The sequence below is a fragment of the Protopterus annectens genome, chromosome 6.part0 (genome assembly GCF_019279795.1).
Source record: "Protopterus annectens isolate FY-2018-M chromosome 6.part0, PAN1.0, whole genome shotgun sequence".
Classification (NCBI taxonomy): Eukaryota; Metazoa; Chordata; order Ceratodontiformes; family Protopteridae; genus Protopterus; species Protopterus annectens.
In genome coordinates, this window is record NC_056737.1 from 221,215,617 (window position 1) to 221,241,637 (window position 26,021).

General features: G+C 37.7%; 1 protein-coding gene across 1 annotated transcript in view; it reads right to left on the bottom strand.

The window, feature by feature from the left end:
- MAP3K9 (mitogen-activated protein kinase kinase kinase 9) overlaps positions 1–25,673 on the bottom strand; it is a 1,255,777-nt gene extending 1,230,104 nt beyond the window's left edge. The window contains exon 1 of the mRNA XM_044073971.1: positions 24,852–25,673. Within this exon, the coding sequence (XP_043929906.1) occupies positions 24,852–25,353 (502 nt within the window). The 5' untranslated portion in view covers positions 25,354–25,673. The remainder of the gene's footprint in view (positions 1–24,851) is intronic.
- Between the last annotated feature and the right edge of the window lie 348 nt (positions 25,674–26,021).

Sequence of the window (26,021 nt, forward strand, 5' to 3'; positions counted from 1 at the left end):
GAACTAAGGTAAAACAAAATAGGTTCTTTAAAAAAAAACCTGAAGGCTTTTTGTTGAACATCTGGGAAGTCAGACACTTTAAGCCATGTGCAACAGTAGAACACAGTGCTTGCTGGTTGCTGAAACATGAACCTAAACATCTGCCACTTCATAAATGTACTTCAAGGGTGGAAAATGAGGTAGACAAGTCTTGAGAAATACTGGCTCAGACTTTTATTGTGTTAAAGATACAATGTGAGGACATATGCATGGTTCCCAAATATGCAACAAAGTCTAGAAGACGTTATACCCCAAGCAGACTCCAAAGAATTTTTCCTCAGGTAGACAGCAAATACTGGAAATGCAATAGGAAAGAATGAGGTACCTAGCAGTATATGCTTTGGGAATGAATCAGTTGGCAGACTTAAAAATTCCATGCAGATTACTGCACCAGGAGTTGTGTGTGAGCAAATCGGTATAACTAAGGAAATTACTTTTTTTGAGCTGGAATACCGGATCTGAATTGCTCAGTAATAAGCCAATAATAAGGCCTTTATGTTTAATTCTTATGGTTGCCAAAAATATAATTACTAGAAAATGGAAAGCAAAGTCTAAACCAACCATACCTGAAGTAATGGAAATGGAGAAACAGACAGAAATGGGATCTTTAGAAAAAGGCAGGAAAAGAATGGAAACTGCAGGAATAATGCATGCAGAAAAAAATGTTATGCAGGAGTAATGGGATTTAAGAAAAGGCACGAATTGAACAATTTATGTAACTGTAAAGAAGATTATATGTGATGTTAGTAAATGCAAACCCATTAGTATGGTTTGATTGCTTTTATAAGTAGTCACACGTGATACTTCAATAAAGGTTATTTTTGAGGATTATGGCCATAAATCTAGTAATCTGAAAATTTCCATTCAAGGAAATAGATACCACTTGGGGTGGGGTTAAGAGGTTTTTTTTAATCTAATTGATGGCATGCAACTCAAGTTTTGGGATGACCATTTTAGTTTTTTGGAATAGGGTTTTTGCCTTTCTCCTTTGTAGCCATCTAACTTCTGGACACCAATGACCCTTTTATTCCTTCCATCCTGCCAATCTAAGGCACCCCTATTGGTTCAGAAGGAGGGGATCTCCATTTTCCAGGGTTATTTTCTTTATCAATGCCCTGAATCAGTGTTGGAGTTCAGTCAGCAAGGAGACAGTCTTCACTGTATAGGGGTTGGATTTAATCTTTAATGTCCTATTCAAGTTTGTGTGTGCCACCTTCATACATACCCATGTGAGCGGTACATGTACTAGCACTGCATCTCCATCAGAAGATTCTTTCTCTGCAACAAGTCGCTCAACGTCCCCCTGGTGTAAGGACAACAGGCTTCAATGACTCTGTACTACTTCTACAGCTCACTCTTTATATGACATGGCTTCTAATCAAATCTAGGTTGCCTTTGTCAGACTTAGGGCTAACACTTCTCTGTTTATTTGGATGGCTTTTGTGAACTACTGTGGCAATATCAGATACAACTGATAACTGTTTACCAAAACAATGCCTTTGTGTTTAAATAAGTGATCCGTTACACTGAGAGCAGGACTTTTGAAATCTGGCCCCAGTCTTGGCCTGTTTATAGACAGTGTAAGGCCAGAGAGCAAGTCTTTTGTAATCAGGGCACCGTACACTGAGGATCTCTCTTTTGGAATCTAGACCATTGACAAGGTTCATGCCAATGGAATCTCTGTCAAGGAAACAGCCTTCTCCACAATCTTGAAAAAAGCACAAAACACACACCTACTGAAAGGAAATAAATTCTGCAAAACAAACAGAATCAGTGGATAGGAAGACTGCTAGTCTTACTGATATACGAGGGTAGCTACATTTGAATGGTTTTCCAACAAATGATTGAAGTATGTTCAATCAATGAGGTAAAAACACTAAAAATGTATATTTTTACTGCCCCCCACGCCCTATTGTATATACCAACTCCACAGTCTCACCACAGTGGAGAAATGGGAAAAACCCAACCTGTCAGCTCGCACAACACAACACAATGCAGAGAAAGTCACCACGATAACAAATTTTTGTACTAAGCAATTTGTCCACCAATGTGCAGACACCTGTAAATATGCTCATTTAAACACATATCTAGAGTGCTTACTGTTCTAGTAATTTATTTGTTGTTGTTCCAAAAGAACAGGATCACAAACAACAAATTCCAGTCATATTTCTCTTAAGGATAAGACTGAACACTAGACAGATAAAGAAATAGATTGCAAAACATAACCGTAACTGTCTTCTTTTATACACCACTAAATTCCCAGGAAGTCAAGTGTACACTAATTTGTAGATGATGCATACTGCTACAGAAATGAAAATACACACAGTTCATCTACTACTTCTTTTCATATGAATGGAAGTTTTATTTCTCTAACAGAAAGCCAAGTCGTCAGCCTTGGAAGCAAGCATTGTGTAGAAGTATATCCAGTGTTTTTGCAAACATTTTGACGAGATAACATCAATCATCATGAATCAGTTTAAACTTTGGGCTTCTGTCACAGTGATTGCACACGCAATGCAATTATTCTCTAAATCTTTCACATTTTTGACTATACTCAAATGCTTTCATGCCACTTTCCTCTCATTTGATCGTTATAAATAGGAAACCATCTAAAAACACTGCATGCATATATGTATGTGCGTACATTAAAATGCACATACATTTGCCTGTGTACTGATATAATAAAAATCAAGCTGCAAGCTCAACATTACTACACATGTTCTACGATTGACAGCTGTGGCTTCACAAATGTAGTGTAATATACCATAATTTACTTACTCAAATTACATTTTAAAAGTTAATCACAAATAATTTAGTCATATCTGATCTCTACAGATATGCAAGTATCTGCACGCTGATCACCGATATATTCAGAAAGTTTGCAGAAAAGTACCTTTTATGTTATTTAACATTAAACATTAGGTTACTGTAATTTCTTTAATGAGATACAGACCATGCTATAACTTACTGTGAACTTATTATTAGTTCATCACTTTTTCTTACTGTATTCTATAACCATATCCTGTTTTTGACACAAGTACATACAAAACTAAAAGAAAAGCACAGCTGTACCTAATGTACTCCGTAACACATCTGTATAAACTTGGCAACAGAGTTCCACAGCTGATACAGTTTACTGCAAATAAAGCAGATGACCAATGCACCAAAATCCTGGCGACAATGTATTTATTGAGATGGAAGAGTTCCTGCTTGATCTAACAGCTAACCACAACCTGCACAGTTTTACTCTCACAGGTAGAGGATCAAACAGCAATATACAGGATTATGAGCAGGTCACCAGTCATAACCAGCTTATTATTTTGTGTTCAAGACATGGACGCCAAGAAATTAAATTTGAGGACGAATCTTGCCATCCATGTTGAAAACACATACACTGGATATAAAAAGTGTACACACCCCTGTTAAATGCCACGTTTTTGTGATATAAAAAAATGAGACCACAATAAATCATTTCAAAACTTTTTCCACCTTTAATGTGACCTATAACCTGTACAATTCAACTGAAAAACAAATCTGTTAGGGGAAAAAATATAAAAAATAAAAAAGTACAATAAGCTGGTTGCATAAGTGTGCACACCCTTAAATTAATACTTTATTGAAGCACCTTTTGATTTAATTACAGCATTCAGTCTTCTTGGGTAGGAGTCTATCAGCGTGGCACATCTTGACTTGGCATAATTTGCCCACTCTTCCTTGCAAAAGTGCTCCAAATCGGTCAGATTGCGAGGGCATCTCTTCTGCACAGACCTCTTCAAGTCACCACACACATTTTCTATTGGATTTAGGTCTGGGCTCTGGCTGGGCAATTCCAATACTGTAATTTTTTTCTGGTGAAGCCATTCTTTTGTTGATCTGGATGTATGCCTGGGGTCATTGTCATGTTGAAAGGTGAAATTCTTAATCATCAGCTTTCTAGCAGACGCCCGACGGTTATGAGCCAAAAGTGACTGGTATTTGGAACTGTTCATAATTCTCTCCACCTTGACTAAAGCCCTAGTTCCAGCTGAAGAAAAGCAACCCCAAAGCACAATACTGCCACCACTATGTTTCACCATGGGAATGGTGTTCTTTTGGTGATGTGACATGTTTTTGTGCCAAACGTACCTTCTGGAATTGTGGCCAAAAAGTTCAACATTGGTCTCATCAGACCATAACACATTTTCCCACATGCTTTTGGGAGTCTTGATGTATTGTTTTGCAAATTTTGGCCAGGCCCAGATATTTTTCTGTGTAAGAAAAGGCTTCTGTCTTAGAACCCTACCCCATAGTCCAGATATATGGTGAATATCAGAGATTGTCATCACATGTAGTACACAACAAGTACTTACCAGAAATTCCTGCAGCTCCTTCAGGGTTGCTGTAGGTCTCTTGGCAGCCAACCTGACCAGTTTTCATCTTGTATTTTCATCAATTTTGACGGGACATCCAGTTTTTTGCAACATCACTGTTGTCCCATATTTTCTCCACTTTTTGATGACTGTCTTCACTGTGTTTCATGGTATAGCCAATGATGTGGAATTTTTTTTGTACCCTTCTCCTGACTAATACCTTTCAACAAGGACATCCCTTTGATGCTTTTCAGCTCTCTACAAACCATGGCTTTTGCTGAAGCAAACAACTGAGTAAATGTAAGGAAAATCCTACTAGGACAGCTGAACTTTATTTGGGGTTAATCAGAGTCTCTTTAATTGATGGCAGGTGTGTACCCAAGAAGACGGAATGCTGTAATTAAATCAAAAGGTGCTTCAAGAAAGTATTAGTTTAAGGGTATGCACACTTATGCAACCAGCTTATTGTACATTTTTTATTTTTTCCCCCTAACATATTTGTTTGTTTGTTTTTCTATTGAATTCTACAGGTTATAGGTCACATTAAAGGTGGGAACATTTTGAAATTATTTACTGTGGTCTAATTTTTTCATATCATAAAAACCTGGCATTTTAACAGAGGTGTGTACATTTTTTATATCCACTGTAAATGGTTATGATCGGAGACCAAATTACAATTCTTTGTAGTGCATGAAGCTTTATCTACTCCATGTACTACCCATTACAGAAAAAAAAAAAACACGCTAAGCGTTTTGTTGGCTTTCAAAGCTATAAAGAACTTGGTGAATGCTGTCTGAAAGCCAGTGTAACAAGTCTCAAATGTTTACACTCATCTTGCTATGCATCTCAACTCTCCAGCTTTTCACATAATCTCCAGGGTTTTGCTTCAAAAGTTTGGTCTGTTCTTCATAAAGTCTGTAGTTTTCTGGCAAATCACTGAGGACTGAAGTCACTAAATAATGACACACTTGAGTTTCAGACTTTGTATCCTTCAGAAAATGCAGGCAAACACAAATCCTGTAATTTTAGCAACTTTCTAAGTTTATAAGAGCAAGTCAGGGATGCATTACTCTACTGTTGTAGTTTGCCGGAACTGGGCAGTACCGGCAAACTACACAATGCCAGACCTAACCTTAAGTAGGGGGTATTTAACATTGGCTCTTGCACTGATTTCTCTTTTTTCCATTTATCAGAGCACAATCTCAGCACTCCATGCACTACAAGTAAATATGTACCTCAAAGTCAGCTGTGGCTCAACTCAAACCTTCACATCTGATGAGACATAAAGAAGGACTAGACTACTGAAACCAATACCCTTAAGGAAAGAAAATCTACAACATCCCAAAGAGTAATTCATCATTTTTTGGGGGGTGTGGTGGGAGAGCAGTTTATTCTAAATCTCTCTAGATTTTGCCATCTGCTTGTAGTAATGAATGCATATATACAACTACACACAAGCACACTTGTAAGCAAAAGTGCTATGCAGTGACTTCTTTAACATAAAAACGTCATTAATCTCAATCTTGCATTTATACACTTTAGGATAGTAAAATGAAGGTTGCCTTTAAATTTTTAAACTCTTTTGATGTTACAAAATGGATTGATCGGGTGACTAACTTTGACCATTATTTAAGTAGGGTAAGCGTTTTAACCAATTTATCTGAAGATGTCCCGCAAGTAGTGGGACGAAAGTGCTTATAATAAATTTCTCTCTCTATTTTATACTTATTTTGATTTTATACTTACATTTTTAATTTATTGAATTATTAAAATACTACTGGAAAAGGAAGACCTGAGAAATATGTTTTTTTTGTGGTGTTCACATATAAAGCATTGTGACAACAAACAAAGGGGCCAAGACAAGCACTGTTGTAAGCCTTCTCATACTACTCTCTCTCCAAAGCTGCACCAGTGAGGACCACCACCCACCCTAAAACAGCGTTGAGCTGGTACTGCCAGTGAAATAGCAAATGCACTCACAGAAATTACCCACCTATATCAAGCAGTATACGTGATGTATATACAACACATTTTAATATCTATTCCAGTCAATATCTGGCCCCAAAAGTGCCCTAACTAGCTACACAGTGTTTTACCCCTCTGTAGCCTCCTCAGTGAAGATGATGAAATTCATCTCTTACAAAAGTGTTAATATACCACTTGTAAGGATTACCAATAACATTGCAATAGGAGCACTGTACTTCAGGTGCTTAACCAGATAAACTTATTAGCCCACTCCCTTCAAAGTATATTGAAAAAATAAATAAACTGAAGATTCTGTAAAAATAACTTCAACTGCTAGCAAGATATTTTCTATACCCATGATATCTACAGTGTAAAACATTGTCATTAACCGGACTGAAAATGAAGTTTGGCAGTGAGCATTTACCAAAAGGGAAACCAATCCTACAGTGGGCACAACACAAAGACAGGAGTGAACACCACCAGCCATTTCAATTCACAACTGGGAACTGCCAAGAGAGAACAAATACACACACACACACTTTATATATATATATATATATATATATATATATAATGTCAGAAGCTCAAGTTTTCAGAAACTCAAAATTCATATTGTCGATACGACATGACAGAGTTTCCAAAAACCCGAACTTCAGAAAACAAACATTTACCCTTTTTTTCTATTCCACAGTCACACACACACACACACACACACACACTCCGTTGCTGTCTTCATCCAGTTCAGGGTGGTGGACCAGGAGCCTGTGCTGGCTCTTAACAGGTGTAAGGCAGAACAACTAATTCTGGACAGGAAGCCAATTCATGGTATCACACCTACAAGCAATTTAGAAGAGCACCAATTCTCCCACAATATGTCTTTTTGATGCAGCAGCAAAATTGGTAAGTTAAAAGCAGAAAGCAAATGGCTTTTAAATCTTGTGCAACAATGTGTGTAGCTGTATTTTTTTTTTCATACTGTCCTCCCTGCGGTCGAGTGGCCTTCGAAAGACATGCGTGAATGGGCGTGCCTTCGCTGATGGTTGGGCGTCAGGCTGGCAACTCGGCACCATAAAAATCTACTGCCAATCATTAGCGGACCGGAGTTCCGCTGTGGCGACCCCTAACCGGGAAAAGCCGAAAAGACAAACAACAACTCTCTAAACATTTAGAGCTGGATGAGCTGCTCTTTCAAAACTCCTATCCTCTTCAGTGTCTGAATACAGCATACTATTAATCAAATAAACCAGGTTTTGTGCAGAAATGGGAGCTTTGGCTTCCTCCTGTATATGTTGGTCTCTGCATGCATGGCACAAGTGGTAGTAATGGGTAAGTGGAGATAGGTGTGCCTTTTGAGGCAGGGTGACACTGTTAACTGGATGGCCATCATATTTCATGTTATCCTGCCAATAAAGAAATCGTGCCTTTTCACTGTTGGGCACAGACAATTTAGTCAAATCTGGATTTTCCTTTTAATTTTTTTTTTTTAATTTCTGGGAACTATAAAATAAGAAAACATTTCAGACTTTCTATAATTTTAAATAGAATGACATGACAAATATACTTAAACTTTTTTTTCAATAAGAAGACTTTTAAATGCATTTAATAACTGGAAAGGGAAAATAACCCTGGAAAATGGAGAGCCCCCTTTATGAATCAAATAGAGTGCCTTAGATTGGCAGGATAGAAGGAACACAAGGGTCACTGGTGTCCAGAAGTTAGATGGTTAAAAAGGAGAAAAGCAAAAACCCTATACAAATAAACTAAAATGGTCATCCCAAAACATGAGTTGCGTGCCATGAATTAGACTATTCTGACAAAAAAAAAAACCTCTTAGATGCCACTTGGTGGGTGGGGGGTTCAGATTACTAGATTTACGGCCATTAAAGTCTCAACACTTCCTGTTCTAGTTCTGCTGGCATTTTGTAAAACATAGGACAAGTTTTCTTTACACTTTACTTTTCCCAAGTATGAATGTATTCTTGCAAATCTTGCACAGTTAGGCACCAATGCTTCAACTGCCTTAAATGTTAAATACTGTCTGCAATGGATTCCTTGTTTAAATGAAATGTATGGTTGCATTTCTTTATTCACAGTAGATTACTTTTAGTTAACCTCTCACTTCCATACCTCAAAGCACCTTATTTTCTGGAAGTGCCCCAATATAATACTGAAAATTCAGCTTCTTTTCAACCACAGTTACCTGTTGAATTAGCTACTTTACTTCCAATTCCTAAACAAGCATTATTTTCCTATTACTCTGGTAATTGCAAATAACTTGGCATTACTGCTAGACGCATATTTTTCCTGCATATACTTCACAACTATGTCACACTTTTGAGGTATCAGCAGTACTTAGTATGACGATGTCTTAGTTCAACTAACATGATAAAGACATTCACTGGGCTTCTCACAGCCATATGTTAAGGGTAGTAGGTGTACGTTAGCATACTTGTTCAATCATTACATAAAGGCTATCGATCCACAAGTAACCAGTTTGCCTTCCTGCAGAATCACTGCACTAGTTCCATTCTGCAAGGCATGTACTACACGTACCCTGACTTAACTTTTTCATATCACCAGATAGTGCGCTTCAGTTACTAAATGGTAAACCATTTCAAAACTTTTTTACTTGTCAAGTATTCCAGAATCATTCCACATCAAGTGCTGATTATTTCTTTAATGGCAAATTTGCATCTGACATATCTGGAATAAAATTTTGAATTTAGTTTAATATACAATGTAAATACTTGCTAAATTTCATGAGTGTTAGCCATATAAGTTAGAACCAGTTTTCTGGAGGAGACCCAAGCTTTTATTCATACTTGCAAAATGAAATTTAGCCAAGACAAAGAAAAAATTCTCCTAGTCTTTTTGATCTATACAAGTTCATTTATACACTATAAATAAGATACATAAATGTGAAATATGTTTTGTGAATTTGAAACAAAGTTCCTATGCTCTACTCAATAACTGCCAATGGTTAACTTGGACGGAACCTCCGTTTCGTGTCTCATCAGAAGAGCTACACCAAAGGAGTGCATCCTCCAAAGATGCTATATATACTATGCTATCAAGTAGGACAAAGTGACTCCAAGCACCTAGTATGCAGTAATGGGCTGTCCCTTACACTGTTAGCATTCCTTCAGATGGCTTTGAGACAGAACTAACAGTGTGAAAATGGCTGAATGCACTTAATGTAACTAAGTGATTTTCAAGCATGTTCAGTTTAACTATACAATGTTCTGAGACATAGTCTCTCTCTCTCTCTCTCTCTCTCTTTCAGAAGAAAGAAATGTTTTGTTCTTGAAAGCATATTCTGAATGAGTAATGACAAGATGGTCCTTTTTTTGGAGACTTTCTGAACATGTCGGCTTAGCTTTATCTTTGTCATTTGATTTAAAGTTCCCAAGCAGAAGCAACTAACATTTTTAATTTGATTCATGTTTTGCTTTGAGTACCTGCCAATAATCAAGTCTGCAGCTTACTATCTCCTACTTTTTTGTTTCAGTTTATCTGATGTAGGCCTGAATCCACCTTCACCAATTGAGTTTGAATTATATCATTAATGTTGGTCTTAAATTTGCCATGAACAAGTGGACCTGAACAGTCTACTCCACTAACTACATTCCACAGTTTTAGGGTAACAAATAGCCAGCAAAAACAAGGAATAGTTTCCTTATGCTGCCTATTCTTAAAAAACTCAAAATCAAATTGCATTCTACACCAATTTAGTTTTGACATGCCTTTAAATTTTCATCTACAGCAGTCTGCCAATCCTACATAAAAACTGATAGTTTTCATAGAATATAGCACAGCACTCTGAAAAAGCATACGATTTTCCAAAGGAGTTTTGCAAATAACCACGTCTCAAATAACTAAATATTAATTTTTTTCTATAAACATTCAGAGCAAAGTCAACATAACACTACTTCTGTGTTCTTGTGCATGATCAATGTGAAATATCTATTTCGATACTCCCCAAATAACAACACAGTACTGCAATTCAAATTTATCAGATGGAGAGGTATTTGTGGGCTCCAATCCATCAAATCATCTCTTCAAATATTTCTACTCCCACAAAACTAAATCTATACCAATCAATACTGAAACACCAAGTCTGACATTCTATATGGAGTTTTGTTACATACAATTTCAAATTCATAATGAGATACTGCAAGGTATCATTTTTGTGCAAAACAGAAAATATCCAAACACATTACTGCACAAGTACCAGTTGTAATGGTTGTTTCTTACACTATGAGAGTTGTCTCAAAGATACTTAAAGAAATGCCAAAACAGTGCAAAGACTGCTAAAATGAATTGTTTAATTAACCAATTACAGCAATTAGCAAGCAAAAGCTTAATTTGACTTCAAATGCAGAGCGGTATTGCAATTTTCACTGGATTCACTAACTTATAATATGTACATGACTTCCTTTAGCATTTTCTGGCTATAAGCTACACACTAGAATACCAAATAAATCCATCTCTCTCTCTCACACACACACAGCCTATATAACATACTTACGCAGTCTTCATCTGTTAGCAAAATGGCAGTTTACTTGTATTTATCAGTTTTTAAGATTCGCTCTCTATTCCCAGGCATCATCTAAATCCTTTAAATCTCTTCCCCAGATATATTCCCTCGCATTCTTCATCATTCTTATTATTTCATTATCCTTTTTCCCTTATACTATAAAAGATCCTGCTGGAAGACCTGTAAGCTACATAGAACGTTTTCTACAAACATAGCTAAATATAACACACGCACACGAAACACAGCCTAGATTTTTGAAAATTCTTTATGCACATACAGTAACCATGTTCTGAAGGGTAGAATAAGCACCAAGATCAAATCTTTACAAACAAACCTTTTAGATGCACTTTTCCTGGGTAATTATCTGTTACTTTTTAACATCCCCCAAGTAATTTTACACAAACCAAAATGTTTTAGTTTAGAATCACAGCTCAGGTTGCTAATGATTGTTACTTGTATGCTGATGGAGCTTGTTAACAATGCAAACATGTAAAAGTAGTACACTTACGTGCTTTTTAATAAATAAAACAGCAAAAGTCATATCCTGTAGAAATGTTTTTCATGTCATATTTTTGTACCATTTCTAAGAAAATAGAACAGCAGACCTGTAGTGTCTAATGTACTTTATTTACATTTGTCACATACAATATACATGCTGACTGCTTACAACACTTGTAGTGAATGCAGTGCAATGATTATGCTCCAATATCAGGAAAAAGACAATGGAGTGAAGAGCTACTATACAGCGAGACCAGATATTCACTGGGCTTAGAAAGATACAAGTGCTCACTAATGGCATTACCAGCTTTTACACAAGGTAAAACACTTTCCCCAGGATTCAGTAACACCTACACCAAGTGTACACAATCTGGATTCAAGAATATCCCTACCACATTTTTTTTGCACTTTCTAGTCACTCATAAAGATTAAATTAAGTGTACACGTAGTCTACACTTTGTGGTAACCTTTATGAATTCCCATCAGTATTTAAATCTGCAAGAAAATCAGTAGGAAAAGTAAAATTATGCTTGCGTTGTCTGTTCACTCAGAACAGTGTACACTTAGTGTAGGCTTTACTGAATCCCAAGGTTTGTGCTTTTTTTCCTTTGATATGTAACCAGTAGTACATGGAGGAGATAAAGCTCTATGCACTATAACAAATTATAATCGGGTCTCCAATCATAACCTTTGACTATGTATTCTTCACACAGATACAAAGATAGGGATGAAAGAAACTTAAAACCACAGAGGAATGTCACAGCAGGAAAATTCGGACCAGACTCGTACCAAAAAGATTTTAATAAGCGCTTTCATTTTTTCGTAAAACTTCATCAGATAAATATCCTAGACATCTACAGCCTTTTACATACCAATCAATTTCAAATTTATGATCATATGACCGCCAAATCCACCACTCAGATAACCACATTGAAAGTAACAGAATAGTTCTTTTACATGTCAAATAAATAACATTGTAACTAAAGTGCCTGTAAGAACTCATCTTATTACAAAGGTATTCCACCAATTTTTAAAACTTTTTACAAACCTAAATTATCTTAAAAGTGCTTTTAATTTAAGAAGATAGGCTACTGATACTTGTTCAAATAATCCTGGTCAGCTATTCGCATGCTGTCATAGCTGCCAATATAATTCACGTCTTTTTAAATTCAAAGGCCATGCCCCCCCCCCCCTTAATTACCAATACTTTTTCTACCACAGTAAACTTAAATTCATGCCCCAGGTTCTCATGAACATGTTTAAATACAGCATTGGATTCCTTTTCTTTTTTTGATTTCATATATATGCACGTATATTTTGTCTTTTTGAAAGGGGGGGACCATGAGCTCTGAATTTAGAAAGACGTGAATTATACTGACAGCTGTGACTGCATGTGAATAGCTGGCCAGGATTAAATGAACAAGTATCACTAGCCTGTCTTCTTAAATTAAAAGCACTTTTAAGATAAATAAATATTTAGGTTTGTAAAACGTTTTAAAAATTGCTGGAAGACCTTTGTAATAAGATGAGTTCTTAGAGGCACTTTAGTTACAATGTTATTTATTTGACATGTAGAAAAACTATTCTGTTACTTAAATGTGGTTATCTGGGTGGGAGTTTGACAGCCATATGATAATTTGTAATTGATTTGTATATAAAAGGCTGTAGATTTTTTAGATATTTATCTGAAGAAGTTTTTACAAAAAAACAAAAGCGCTCATTAAAATCTTTTTGGTACAAGTCTGGTCCAAGTTTTTCTGCAGTGACATTCCTCTGTCGTTTTCTTGACATAGATGCCAATAAATTTATCTCTCTAGCAAATTTCTTGGTATCCATGTCGCGAACAGATAATAATGTGGTTACAATCAGAGACCCAAACACAGTCCTATCTATTAAATATTTAAAGTATGCAATTAGACTATAAAAACATGCATGATGAAATTATATAGTTTCCTTGTGAATGTGCTGGCTTCTAAGCATCTAACTACAGTTAGTATGAATAAACAGTACAACATGTACCCTATTAAACAAAGAAAAATAAATCCAAGGTAACACTCTCAGAAAAGCAACATCTTCTCATATTTTTGAAAAACACATGGTTATGTGTAATTATTTCTACCAGTTATCAAACTGCTGTCTGATTAACCACCTTATATTCACAAGTCAAGTCAACAACTTCAGTATTAATTTAATCCAAACCAAAGTGAGTTCTTTCTTAACACAGTGTATTGCTAAAGCATGTAATAAAAGCTACCTCAAGCTATCCGCGAATCTGGCAGCCTGAACCTTTATAAAAAAATTCAGGATAAGTGGGCTGGTAATTGGGCAATCCCAGTTTAAGACAGTGTTCACTGATGTTTTTAACTACAAGAGGGTCCCTATGACAACATGTGGGAATGGAACCAACAGTCTACTGATTTTCCATAGCATAATCAGAAATTGTACTACCTGCTGAACCAATGACACTGCAAAAAGAACTTTAATAGCTATGCATCGTTCCAAGAAATTTTAAGACACCTTGTTTCTTGTCAAGAGAAAGCATATGCATTTACTGCACTTATCTTCACAATCTCAGGTATCAAACCATTAGCTGTTAAAACATGGCCCATGTAACTCAATTCTGTGACTTCACTTTTACATGTACTATTCATTTGAAGGTTATTCTGTCTTGATCATTCCAACCCATCTCATAGCATGATCTTTTTTCAGTATGAATAGAAACTAACATCACCAAGTACATTAACTCTCCGTCAAATCCACAAACTAGCTGAAAAATAGTTCTCAAACACTGCACATGTTCACAAAATACCAAATGAAAAAAAATATGTCTTTATACTCCCATGGGGGAGTTAAAGGTAAGCAGCTTGGAACCTTCCTCACCAAACCTTTGTAAAAATCCCTGGTCTACATCACGCAAAGAAACATTCTTTGCTCCTATATGGCAAACATCTGTTCTTCAGTTTCACAACTGCTATCTTCATTAAGATCTTGTGGATCAATACACATACAAATTTTATCATCTGGCTTTATAACAGTATCATGCTGTTAGCCTAGTCTGTAGGTACCATCTGTTTCTTAACCACACCAGTGCATTACATGCAGTTCACCTCCTCCTTGATACAACTCCACAGAGCAACTTGAATTTTCTTTGCGTTATCTGTCAGTCAGTCTGTGTACTCATTAAGCAAAACATCAGGCTGAACATCTCAGCTACAGTGTCAATCTGCATTCACACTGTGAATTCATTTTATCCATGACAAGTGAAATGAGCCAAGGTTAGCAAATTTAAAGAAATAAATTATATTTTATTTATTTTACATTTGTTAACCGGGAAAGTCCGACTGGACACATATCCATTTTCAGCGGAGGCCTGGGGAGAAAAGCTCCAATAGCATGTCATAAAGAAATTACACAAGAATATCATACAGAGATATAGGTTCCATAGAAACATAACTTATGTATAGATTAACAATTCATTTAGTAAAGTCAGCATACAGCATTCTAGTAGTAGGGTTTATATAGAATATAAAATATAAACTCAAGAAAATTTTTTTTTTGTCTTTCTAAATTACAAGTACTCTCAATATTTTGTTACAGAAATAACCAGTGAGTATTAAGCTTTACAGTGAAAGGAATTAGGGGACCTTTAGTAGAATCCTTGAACATGGTATTGGTGCAAATTAACCTGGGGAGTAGCATGAACAAAGCCAATTGTTTGAGAAGTGGGAAATGAATGCAGGACAAAAACGTAATATGCATAAATAAATGTTAGATGTGCATTTGCTATATCAGCTATCAGGAATAGATTTAAGTATAACCACCCTCTGATCCATCTATTTTTCATGGCGAACAATACAAGTAAATAACAACACTGACTCAAGTTCCTTTCCTTCAAAGTCAATGCTTCAAGTGTTTGAGAAAACAACACATTATACTCTGTACCAGTGGAACATTCCATTTACTTAATTTAGACTTTTTCCCCAAAATTCCAACTCATTTTCCAATTATGACTTTTCCGTCTCTTTAAATCAGATACTGTGCACATTCTCAACACAAATCATACCACCAAAGAATTCATTTTCATGACTTTGCTGAAATGCAGACAATCCTTTTCAACTGAAAAACAATTCCTTTCATTTTAAACACTTTAGCATTGTTATTTCTTTTTCCACAGCTTCTACATACACATTATGTTTTTGTCCTGCATTCAATTTTACACAACCCAAATTCCTCCAAGCTCTTTTGACTGTGACAAAGTTTATTTCACTTGTTCTAATCACACGGCATCAACTGCATTATTTAACATTACATCGGATTCTCAATAATATACATGTTTTATCAATTCTAACACCACGCAAAATGGTCACATACTACTGAATTGTGCATTTCATTAAAATTCACAGCCCTTAGTTCATGTTTTTATTCAGTTATGCAAGCATCTATAGACTCATTGGGATCTTGTACTTTCTTGACAAATAAAAATGAATATTCTCAGCTCACAGTAATTCTTGATCACAACACTATTCTCTTTCGCCTCTCAAAGCTCAATCTTGTTCAAACTTTCAGGACGACTTCATCATGAAATGTAGAAATATACCGTACTGTACATTTTTTCAGACTTCTCATATTTCCACTCAGTCAGAAATGTACAAAATTTCTGGATCCAGCATTTTCATTTCTCAGATGAATTGTGTGCTGAATACAGAGGTGCCCAGACAACTGCAGTGATGTCAATTTCAAAAGGAAAGACAAAAACACTTTCATTTATTTCTTGTACCATTAAACATATGGTACAGCAGGAGATGGACACAGACTGAATTCAACTTTACTGGCATTTACGCTGGACTGAGCAACAGACAAGACATGACATCACACAAATGTGCATTCTGAACAGGCAAGTGGCACCAAAACTTTTAAAAGCTAAACATTCATTAAGTGTGCTGTGGGTCTGTGCACAGAAAGGGAAAACAGAATGCAGCCAATCCAGTACCTAAGTAGGGCAATAAGGAGATAAGGTGAACAAAGCAGTTCTTACATGTAGTCCTATGGTGGTGCTATATGTTACCAACTAAGTAGGGCAATAAGGAGATGAGGTGAACAAAGCAGTTCTTACATGTAGTCCTAATGTGGTGCTACATGTTACCAGTGCTATAACAGTCTTCTTATAGCACTGAACTAGCTAAAACTGACTCAAGACAACGGGAAATATGCCTGCATATGAAAAGGACAGATACAACATGGTTGTTTAGTGGTAACATCTCTGCCTCACAGTGCCAAGGTGTGGAGTTCAGTCCTAACTTCTAGTCACTGCATTTGGAGCTTCATGTCCTCCCAATGTCTGACTGCATTTTCTTTAAGTACCCTCTATCCTTGCCCTTGTGACATAGGGAATAGCTGATGAAGATTCATGAACTAACTCATTTACTAGGTTAATGACAAGTAAATATAGAAATGAGATAGTAGGAAATGGGTGTTACGGCTGAAACTGCAATATGCTACAGGTATTACCCTAGAATTGTCACCTTACTATGATGCAGCACCAGAATACCTCTAAAGACAGCACAGTGCAGTAAGGATGCAAAACTAGACACGCAGCATTCAGATGAAATCAGAAATAGTACTATGATGAGGCAAGGAGACAGCCATGCCAAATTACTCCCCCCACTCTGCAAAATGTAAAACAAATTCATTTATAAACCATCTGTTTCAAAAAAACAAGTTATAACACTTATGTGAAAGGACTCCGATGGGAAAGAAAAAAAATCCACCCAAGGCTAAGAAAACACTAACAAAATTAAAAGAATATTGCTACACAGAGAGGAATAAGATATTTGGTATTTTTAACATTTATATAGAGCAAAACACATGAGCTGCTAACAAGTTTCCTCATGTTTTGAGTTTTATTCCCTCAAGTTTCCTCTTGCAAAATGCATGCCTAGCAGCAAGCCAGTTAATTGATTGGTTTAAGTAAATACACATCACTACTGAAAAGAACTTCACTGAGTCCACAGATGAAATCCCCCTACAGAAGAACAAGTTTGCTAAACCACACATTCAGTGAACCTGCACAAAACCCAAGCAAGAAACAAATTTCAAATACTAATTCTTGTGAGGGCAAAGCCCTCCACATTTGTCAATGCAAAAGTAAATGGTGTCAAAATTGTAACCCTAATTAACTCTAGTACTAATTATAATCCTAAAATCATTTGACTTCTGCAAATGCTACAATGACTACATCAGATTCATTGGAATTGCAGTAACTGTAACATTTGTACAAAGTGAACTTGGCCAAAAAGGACTTTATGAAGGCGCATCAGACTATCTGGTAGCAATAATACTTCAAGGGCACCATTCTAGAATAACCCCTAAAAGAAGTACTCTTGTCTAGTGGATTTACTAGCTATCGCATTAAGAAGATACGTAATTATAACATGTGCATCATTCTGTTAAGTAAAAACAGACAAACAAGTTGTCCCTTGAACATGTACAACAAAACTGGGATTCAGAAAGACGTAGCATAAGCTGTAAACTCTACCATGAGTGGCCAACCACATGCAGACATAGACCCATTGCAGTGATTTTACACATGGCTAATAGAATCATTGTGGTGAGCCATCTCCACAGCCCTGCTAAATGCTAATGAGGTATTCCAGGGCAGAGGTTTATGCTGAGTAATCGTCTGCTTTCCTCAACAAATGCCTGTTTGAAAAGATGTTAAGAATCAATCAGCCGAGTAAACTAAAACAGTCACCAGTCTAAAATGCTGCATTTCCCCAATATATTCAGTGAGACAGACTGTGCTGCAAGTAAGTGTGGAGGATTTCAGTGGAGATTTCATGATGGTGGGGGGTGCACAAGTGTTTATGTATGTTTGTGCATGTCTGCAGAAGTATGAATGATGCTGGACTGTGTGTATGCCTGGGTGTCTGCAGTGGGTGGGTTAGTTAGTTAGGGGATCAGGTGGGTGCATATGTGTGTGTGTGTGTGTGTGTGTGTGTGTGTGTGTGACTGGGGGGAAGTCACTGTACCAAAGCGATGCATGGGCCATCAGTGGTAATTACCACAAAGTGCTGCTTACCACTACTGGTAATTCAACGAGATTAAGAGACATCTGTACAACTGCACTGACTTGGCCATACCGGACAGGACCAAAACAAGCTCCTCAAGGAACAGCAAACCTGCCTGGTGGACAACTGTCATTAACAGGCTTTATAATAAGAGGAAGAAATTGCTGTCCAAGAGTAAGAGGGAATGAGCTCTAAACTGAAAACAGTCCCTCTTCAGCTTAAGCAAGCAAATAAGACTTTGTGTGAAGTCCTCCAAAGGAAACTATGAATCCAAATTGGCTTCCTCAACCAAGGACAACCATAAGGCGTTCTTTAGTTACATCTGTAACCTAAAAGGAAAGGCCCAGATTTATGCCAAAATGGTAGTTAATGATACCACATATACTGATTCTGTGAACATAGCTAACCTGTTGGCTGGCAGGTTCTGTGAAAACTTCACTTCACCTTCCCTGCCACACATACCCCATGACATCCCTACCACATGTCCCCTACCATGGAGCTCTAAACAGCAGGTTGTAAACACCCTCTCCAAGGCCAAAAACACACCCTCTGTGGGACCCGATAACATCCCAGGCTGCATCCTACATAAGAAAAACAAGAATTAGCAACACCACTGGGAACTCTTTTCAATCACAGTCTAAGCACTGGCTTTGCTACAGCTGAATGGAAAACCGCCACCATTATTCCCTTGCACAAAGGTGGTGCTTACACTGACCTCAGGAACTAAACGCTAGTCAGGCTAATAGGTCTAATCTGCAAGGACATGGCGCAATTCATCATGGATGTTATAAACAAAGATATAGATAATCTCCAAACACTTGACCCTGGTCAGTTTGGATTTGTCAGAGAGAGATCATGCTTGTTTAACCTGGTGGACTTCTTTGAGACAGTTACCAAGGCCCTAGACAAGGGGAAATCTGGCATACCTAGACTTAGCCAAGGCATTTGACACTATCCCCTACTCAGGCATCATTGACAAACTCAGCCAGCTAGGTATCAACTCTTATATCATTAGATGGGTCACTAACTGGCTCACTGACAGAACACATATAGTCAAAATAGGGGAATCCACCTCCAACAGCAGACCCGTAACCAGTGGCATTCCACAGGGATCAGTGCTGGGACGTCAATTTGGAATCTATTTATCCAAAGTAGAAGCAAAAACTAAATGTCTGTGGCTGACAAAGTTTGCTGATGACTGCAAGCTAGGATCTGTCATTGAATCTCCAAATGATGTCAACATCATATAAGAGGGTCTTACACAAACAAATGATTGGTGCCAAAGTCATGGCCTTAAACTCAATGCAAATAAATGCATTACCCCTTTTGGTAACAGCAATGTTCCTGCTTACCACCACATCAATAGCAGCACCCTACATACGCACTCAGTGGTGACAGACCTGGCCACACAGGTTGACAGCAATCTTACCTTTGATCATATGTCTCCACAGTGGTAAGAAGGGCATTCTATACTGTTCATCTCATAAGTAATGGCACTGCTTCCAGAAAAAAAAAAGAAGTCATAACCTCCCTGTACTCTTCCCTCATCAGGCTAATCAGAGTACAACGCTCCTTCTGGTGTGCACCTTTCCAAGCAACTGCAGCAACTGGAGAAAGCACAAAGGTACCTCCACAAGGAAAATTCAAGGTCTTCAGCATCTGTCCTATGTGCATCATCTGAAATCACTACCACTTTATTCTGTTTCATACAGACTACTGAGAGGTGATCTCTGCCTGGCATAGAAGGCAATTTCTGACCCTGCCTTATTGGAAATGCTGCATATCCGCAAATCAAATGGTACATGGGTTACTCGCTCTAAAGACCTTAACTTGGTATGTGACATTAATAGAACCTACTGGAGGGATAGACTTGTCTCCCAGAGGTTACCACACCTTTGGAACAGACTCCCACTTCTTGTCAAACAGAGCACCTCATTGTCCCTCTTCAAAAGCACTCTGGACAATTGGATGGGTAACCGTAATTTCACCCCAGGGGTTCAACCCGTGTCCCTCTTGAACATGGGCATTAGATGCTAATCGTGGAAATAAGGGTATAACTTGTAAGGGCCCTAGGGCTATTAACCTAGTAACTTCCTATGATCCTAGGACATGAAATTAGCCAGTAATGAGGTCTTCCTCAATGTGGCTTTATTTGTCTCTGAATCATATTTTAAGTGACCATGTAAACTACACTTTGCAGTGAAGATACTTCAAGTGAGCATACAAATGTGCTCTTAATACAAACGTTTCCTTTAGTGATCACGATTTTCCTTCAGTTTACTTGGCAACTACTATACTGGTGAGGAGACACTCTACTTCCTGATGTTCAGTCCTATTACCACTTTATGGGATTAGGCTAAAGTCACAGGAAACCCACATCTCATCAGTGAGAAAGTACAGCTATTGGTTCACTGCCAGTCAGCCTTCCAAGAGTACACTGGCACTGCAAGGTAAACTGGCAGCTATACCATGCTCATTGCTGTAACTAAACAACTCAGCTGATCACACGATTAGTGTTTGAATATGCAATTACTATGGAAATGCAGGTTAAAAATTGCATGCATATAGGTATCAATGTATCTATGAGTACTGTAAAAGTAAAGGAGGTGACGTGCAGACTTGGCACAGAGGCCTTTCTCATAAATGCTAATATAACATCCTTCATTCTAGATGTGGTATAAATTAACTTGTTTTACATTTTGGAAAGTGAGAGGAGTAAATTGGCACGGCTGTCTCCTTGCCTCATCACACTCAAACTGGCAGAAGCAGAGGATAAAGTAATATAGTAGCACAGCTTCGTATAGTGGATGCTTAAAGTATGCAATAAATTGAGGGACAATCAGTAAAGAAAAAAAAAAATCATACCACAAAACAATACCAAAGTATTAGAGGGAATAAACCTGAGAATGCAAAAGATGATCGGGTACACCACTCATGCAAGAAATTATGGATTTGTGAAAGCTGCTTTTCTGTTGGCCCTTTGGTAAACTTCACTCTATTTTAGACATGCAACAAAGACAAAAACACTACACAAGTACAAAAGGCACACTTAACCAGCATAGACTGTAACCCATCCTCTAAACCATTAAATCCACCCAAAAAGCACCTTAACATTTCACTTACCCTCTCTAACAGTTATAGTGCTAGTTACATACTGAAACAAAACAGGCAGATGCAAAAACATATTGCACCTCCCAACCTTGTGTTGAATTCACATTAATACTTAAGACATAACGGCTACTACCATGCAGCACCAAGACACATGAATAACTGCTCTTCTAAAACTATGATACTATGCTAGTTCGTTTATGTCCTATACCTCACCTCTCCTTCAGTGCTTTCCAAATTATTTGTAAGGGACTAAAGGAGCCCTGATTAACACACCTACTCACCTACTCAATTCATCAAAGTGAGCATGCAATAGGTCATGAAAGATACCAAGTTTCCATGAAACTAACCTACATAAGACCTTTGCTGCAATGTTTTGGATAAAAGCACTAATTCTGCCCGCTAGACAGAGAGATGAGCAAACATGTAAGGATCAGAAGCCGTCTAGGGTTGAAGGCAAAGAAGTGGTGAGTCTGGAACGCTGGAAACATCCAAAAGAAGACTCATCAGTTCAAGCTTTAACAAACTTTTTTTAATCCTTTCTGCATATCAACACAGGCTTTCAATTCTTAAATACACATCTTTTTCAGAGCTTATAAAAACTAAGCACACAGGGAATGATGAAACATGAAATTCACCATCTGCAAACCATCCCATGGGAACCTGCTAAAATGCTTGAAATGGCAATACTGCTAAAAGACAGGAGCACAATATTATTACTCTCTTAAGAGCAGTAAAAGTTTTTGATACGGTTATTGAAAAATATCTGAGGTCGCTTGCTTTAAAACATAAAAATGCTGAAAAGAACAACAGCATTCTGCACAGCCTATATAACAGAACAAAACAATAATCCCAATTAATTGGCTACACAGTGTACTTTAAAAAGTAAAGTGCCACTACATGAGCAAAAATGCCTAGAAAGTGTATTAAAGCAGGCAGCCGACTTACTGGCACAACCACATTTACACTGTAACTGGAACGCAAGACATAAGCTAATAATGTTGGCATGTGACAGAGAGCAGTTCAGGCTAGGCAGGATTTTGGGCGCAGGTCATGGCTGAAAATGTCCACAGAGTAGTCCACCTACTCTGTCAGCAAAAATAAATACAATTATTCATAGTTGCTCAGGGCTTTCTTCTTTTTCACAACAATGCTGCTTGAAACATCAGATTAAAGATGCAAAAAATAAAGTTCTCAAAGTATAATGCATCTGCACAAATACCACCTCATTACCCTAGGCATAGAGCACAAAAGGAAAAACTTCTAAATGGACCACTGTCCACCTCAAGAAAAATACAGGACACTTGAAACATCTAAACCCATGATGTCAGTTCCATGCAGTAGTAATGGCTGGTGCCTGTCTTAGTGACAGTTCCTCCAGAATAGACAGTAAACCCAGGGAATGACTGCTGAAAAAGAGCAGCATCATGACTTGGTAGCAAAGGCTCAAGGTTCTAGACATCGTTCCTGACCATTATCATTTAACTGGCTACGTAGACTGCTCCATGGACCCTTTTCAGCCATGACATGGGCCACAGCCAATTAACCAGCATATTTTTGAGATGCCAAAAGATAGTACAGTATCCAAAAAAAAATTTATGTAGACGTGGAAAAAACAGTCAGTAAGCTAATAAACTATATTTAATATCCTGTTCACAGCAATTGATGAGTGAATCAACACAGGAAAACAATATAGTCAAGATGAAAAAAAAAAATCAGAACTGAAGAATACAAAAAGAAACACATCAGCAGATGATATACAACATATTACTTGGTACAGAAGCAAAAGCAGCCCTGTGGTCAACTGAAGGATATGATGTGATACAATGTATCTAAACATTCCCATGACCCCTGGAGATGCTATGAATACACATTTATAATGTTAGAAACTTTACAGTCGGCATGGCACATAAAAGACTCAAAAATGTAAATAAATACATTAGGGGAAACACTTTGAAATAATAAGTGTTGGAGGGCTACCTCCTGGTTAAATGCCAAAAAACTCACACTTCCATAAAATGTCCTACAAAACTTAGTAATTCTTAACACACTGGTTAATATCAATCATACTAGTGTTACAAGTCTATTTTACATTCAAGTATTAGTATTAAAATTATGCATTTTCTTCAGTATGTCAGCTACCTCGACCTGGATATCCTAAAAAAAAAAATCACCTTGCATAATAAGATTTGCTCAGTGGAGCATTTCTCTGACAAAATTAAAAAACAGAAATATGATTTCTGCTTCAACTATAACAGTCAAATGTAGAACAATACTTCGGAGTGAATTCTGGGTGAATTTGAGAACACAGGTTCGGTATGTGACCCTCAGTGCCCTCTACTGCCAGAATACTCTCCTAATCAGTCCCAGCACACATACAAACTCGCACACACACACCTCCAAGTAGCTTGAAGTGTTTAGATGTATGTCTGAAAAAACAGCCAGATGGCTGGCTTTTCACTGCACCGAACACACATCCCCGCCCCTCACTGAAAGAAAGCAAATTCCCTGCATCTGCCAAAGCTACAAACAATTTGCTGTGATAAAGTATTTCTATGCAGTCAGTAAAACAGAAACAGTTTTTTCAAAGACTATGCTCTGCAGTGGCTTAGCTTCTCAATGATGGCTAATTTTCTTATGACCCTTCATTAAGGGTCACGTATAATCTCCTGAAGAACCAATGTGACGCCTAGACTCTTCTCTGTTTTCCTAAGACCCCTCCCCCACCTATCTAGAGTCTTCCTGTATCTGTACAGGACTGCAATAGGTTACTTAGTCAATTTCATTCAATACTCAACATTTTGCCTCTTTTAAAATCCAATAATATACTAACTACATTGTTATCAGTGCTTTAGATTACATCTTGAGAAAATTGCAAAATATGAAAATACTGGAGAAGAGACAGCTAATGATGATGTTATGTGTACATAAATATAAATATACACACAATCATAAAACATTAAAGTAATTACTCAAGTACATGTTAGAAGAATCTGTCAGAAAAATAAATCACTGTGTAGAAAACCTACATCACCATAATGAATTTTATAAACTAACATTAATGAGAGTCACAGTGCAAACTGCTACTGCAGGCTGAAAAAGGTGGCTTTGTTATTTTGTTACAGTTTATTCCTTACAATGTCCATTCCAAATGCAAAACATTCTAATTTAAAAAAGAAACTTCATAAACAAAAGATACTCTAAATCTAGTTGTACAGTTTCTAAATAATAGTGGTAAGAATTATTGTTATTATTATTACTATTATTATTATTAAAATGCACTCTTACACTGTAGTGGTGGCGAAGGGTAGCATGCACAGTCCTCAGTCCTCTTGCCCCGTAGTGTTCTGGAGTTCTGGGCACTGCTTACATAGTTGCATGGGAAGATGCCCACCCGCTCATCAATCTTGCCTGTCCACCAACCTTCATCACCAGATACAAGCGAGTCCTTAGAGAGAACCTCCACCAAGTCCCCTTGACGGAGAGTGAGCTCATCCTCTGCACTTGCCTCATAGTCAAACACTGCTGTCCAGTATGGAGGCTGCAAGTCCCTTCCTCCATTCTGAGGGCTGGCTCCCAGCTGACAACTGCCACTACCAGAATCCCAGGTGATGCCTGTGGCACCACCTTCACTGGTATCTCCAGCAACACCTCTACCATCACCTTCACCATCAGTACCTCCAGAGCTGCTAGTACCTCCTTCCCCATGACCAGCAGCACCTCCCTCTTGTCCCTCTACATTACTAGAGACTGGAGACTCCTTCTGGAAAAGGGATTTGAATGAATCCATGGAACTGATCCATAAGGCTAGTCTTGAGGAATCCTTTTGTTCCTGTACTCAGGAGGTACCAAGCTAAGCAGGTGCAATACAGACAGTCGGGAGGGGGTGTTACAGTCTCCTGCAGACCCCCTCCCCATTCTGACCAGTTTCGGGCTGGCCTGGACTCATAGTTCTCTGCAGACAAAGGCAGATAATTTCGCGAGGGCAAGCAGCCAATCTGTTCCAGCTGCTGCTACCCTCTGCCTCCTTACCGACAGGCTGACCGCAGCCATGGACACCTGACACTTCAACCCAGCCTGACAGGCCACCGCACCCAGCCCCTTTAGTGCGATGTCACGCTCAGCATTCTTCCACCCATTGGCCACTACGCTCCCGTAACAGCAGTGCTGCGGGATAACATTGGAGTTCGCCTCTGCCAACTTTAGCAAATCACCGCCTCGCAACACTGCCTGCCTAAAGCCTAGTAAATTACAGCAGTGATTGGGTAATACAGGTGCCAGTCATGTAATTTTCTTGTTCTGCAGTTAAATGGCTAAGGACTGGTTGTTGTAAACTGTGCAGACTTGGTTGAGCTGCTTTACAGCTTTCTTTGTTGCAAGGCAGTGTTTCTATATTTTATAAATTATATATATATATATATATATATATATATATATATATATATATATAAACCGGCT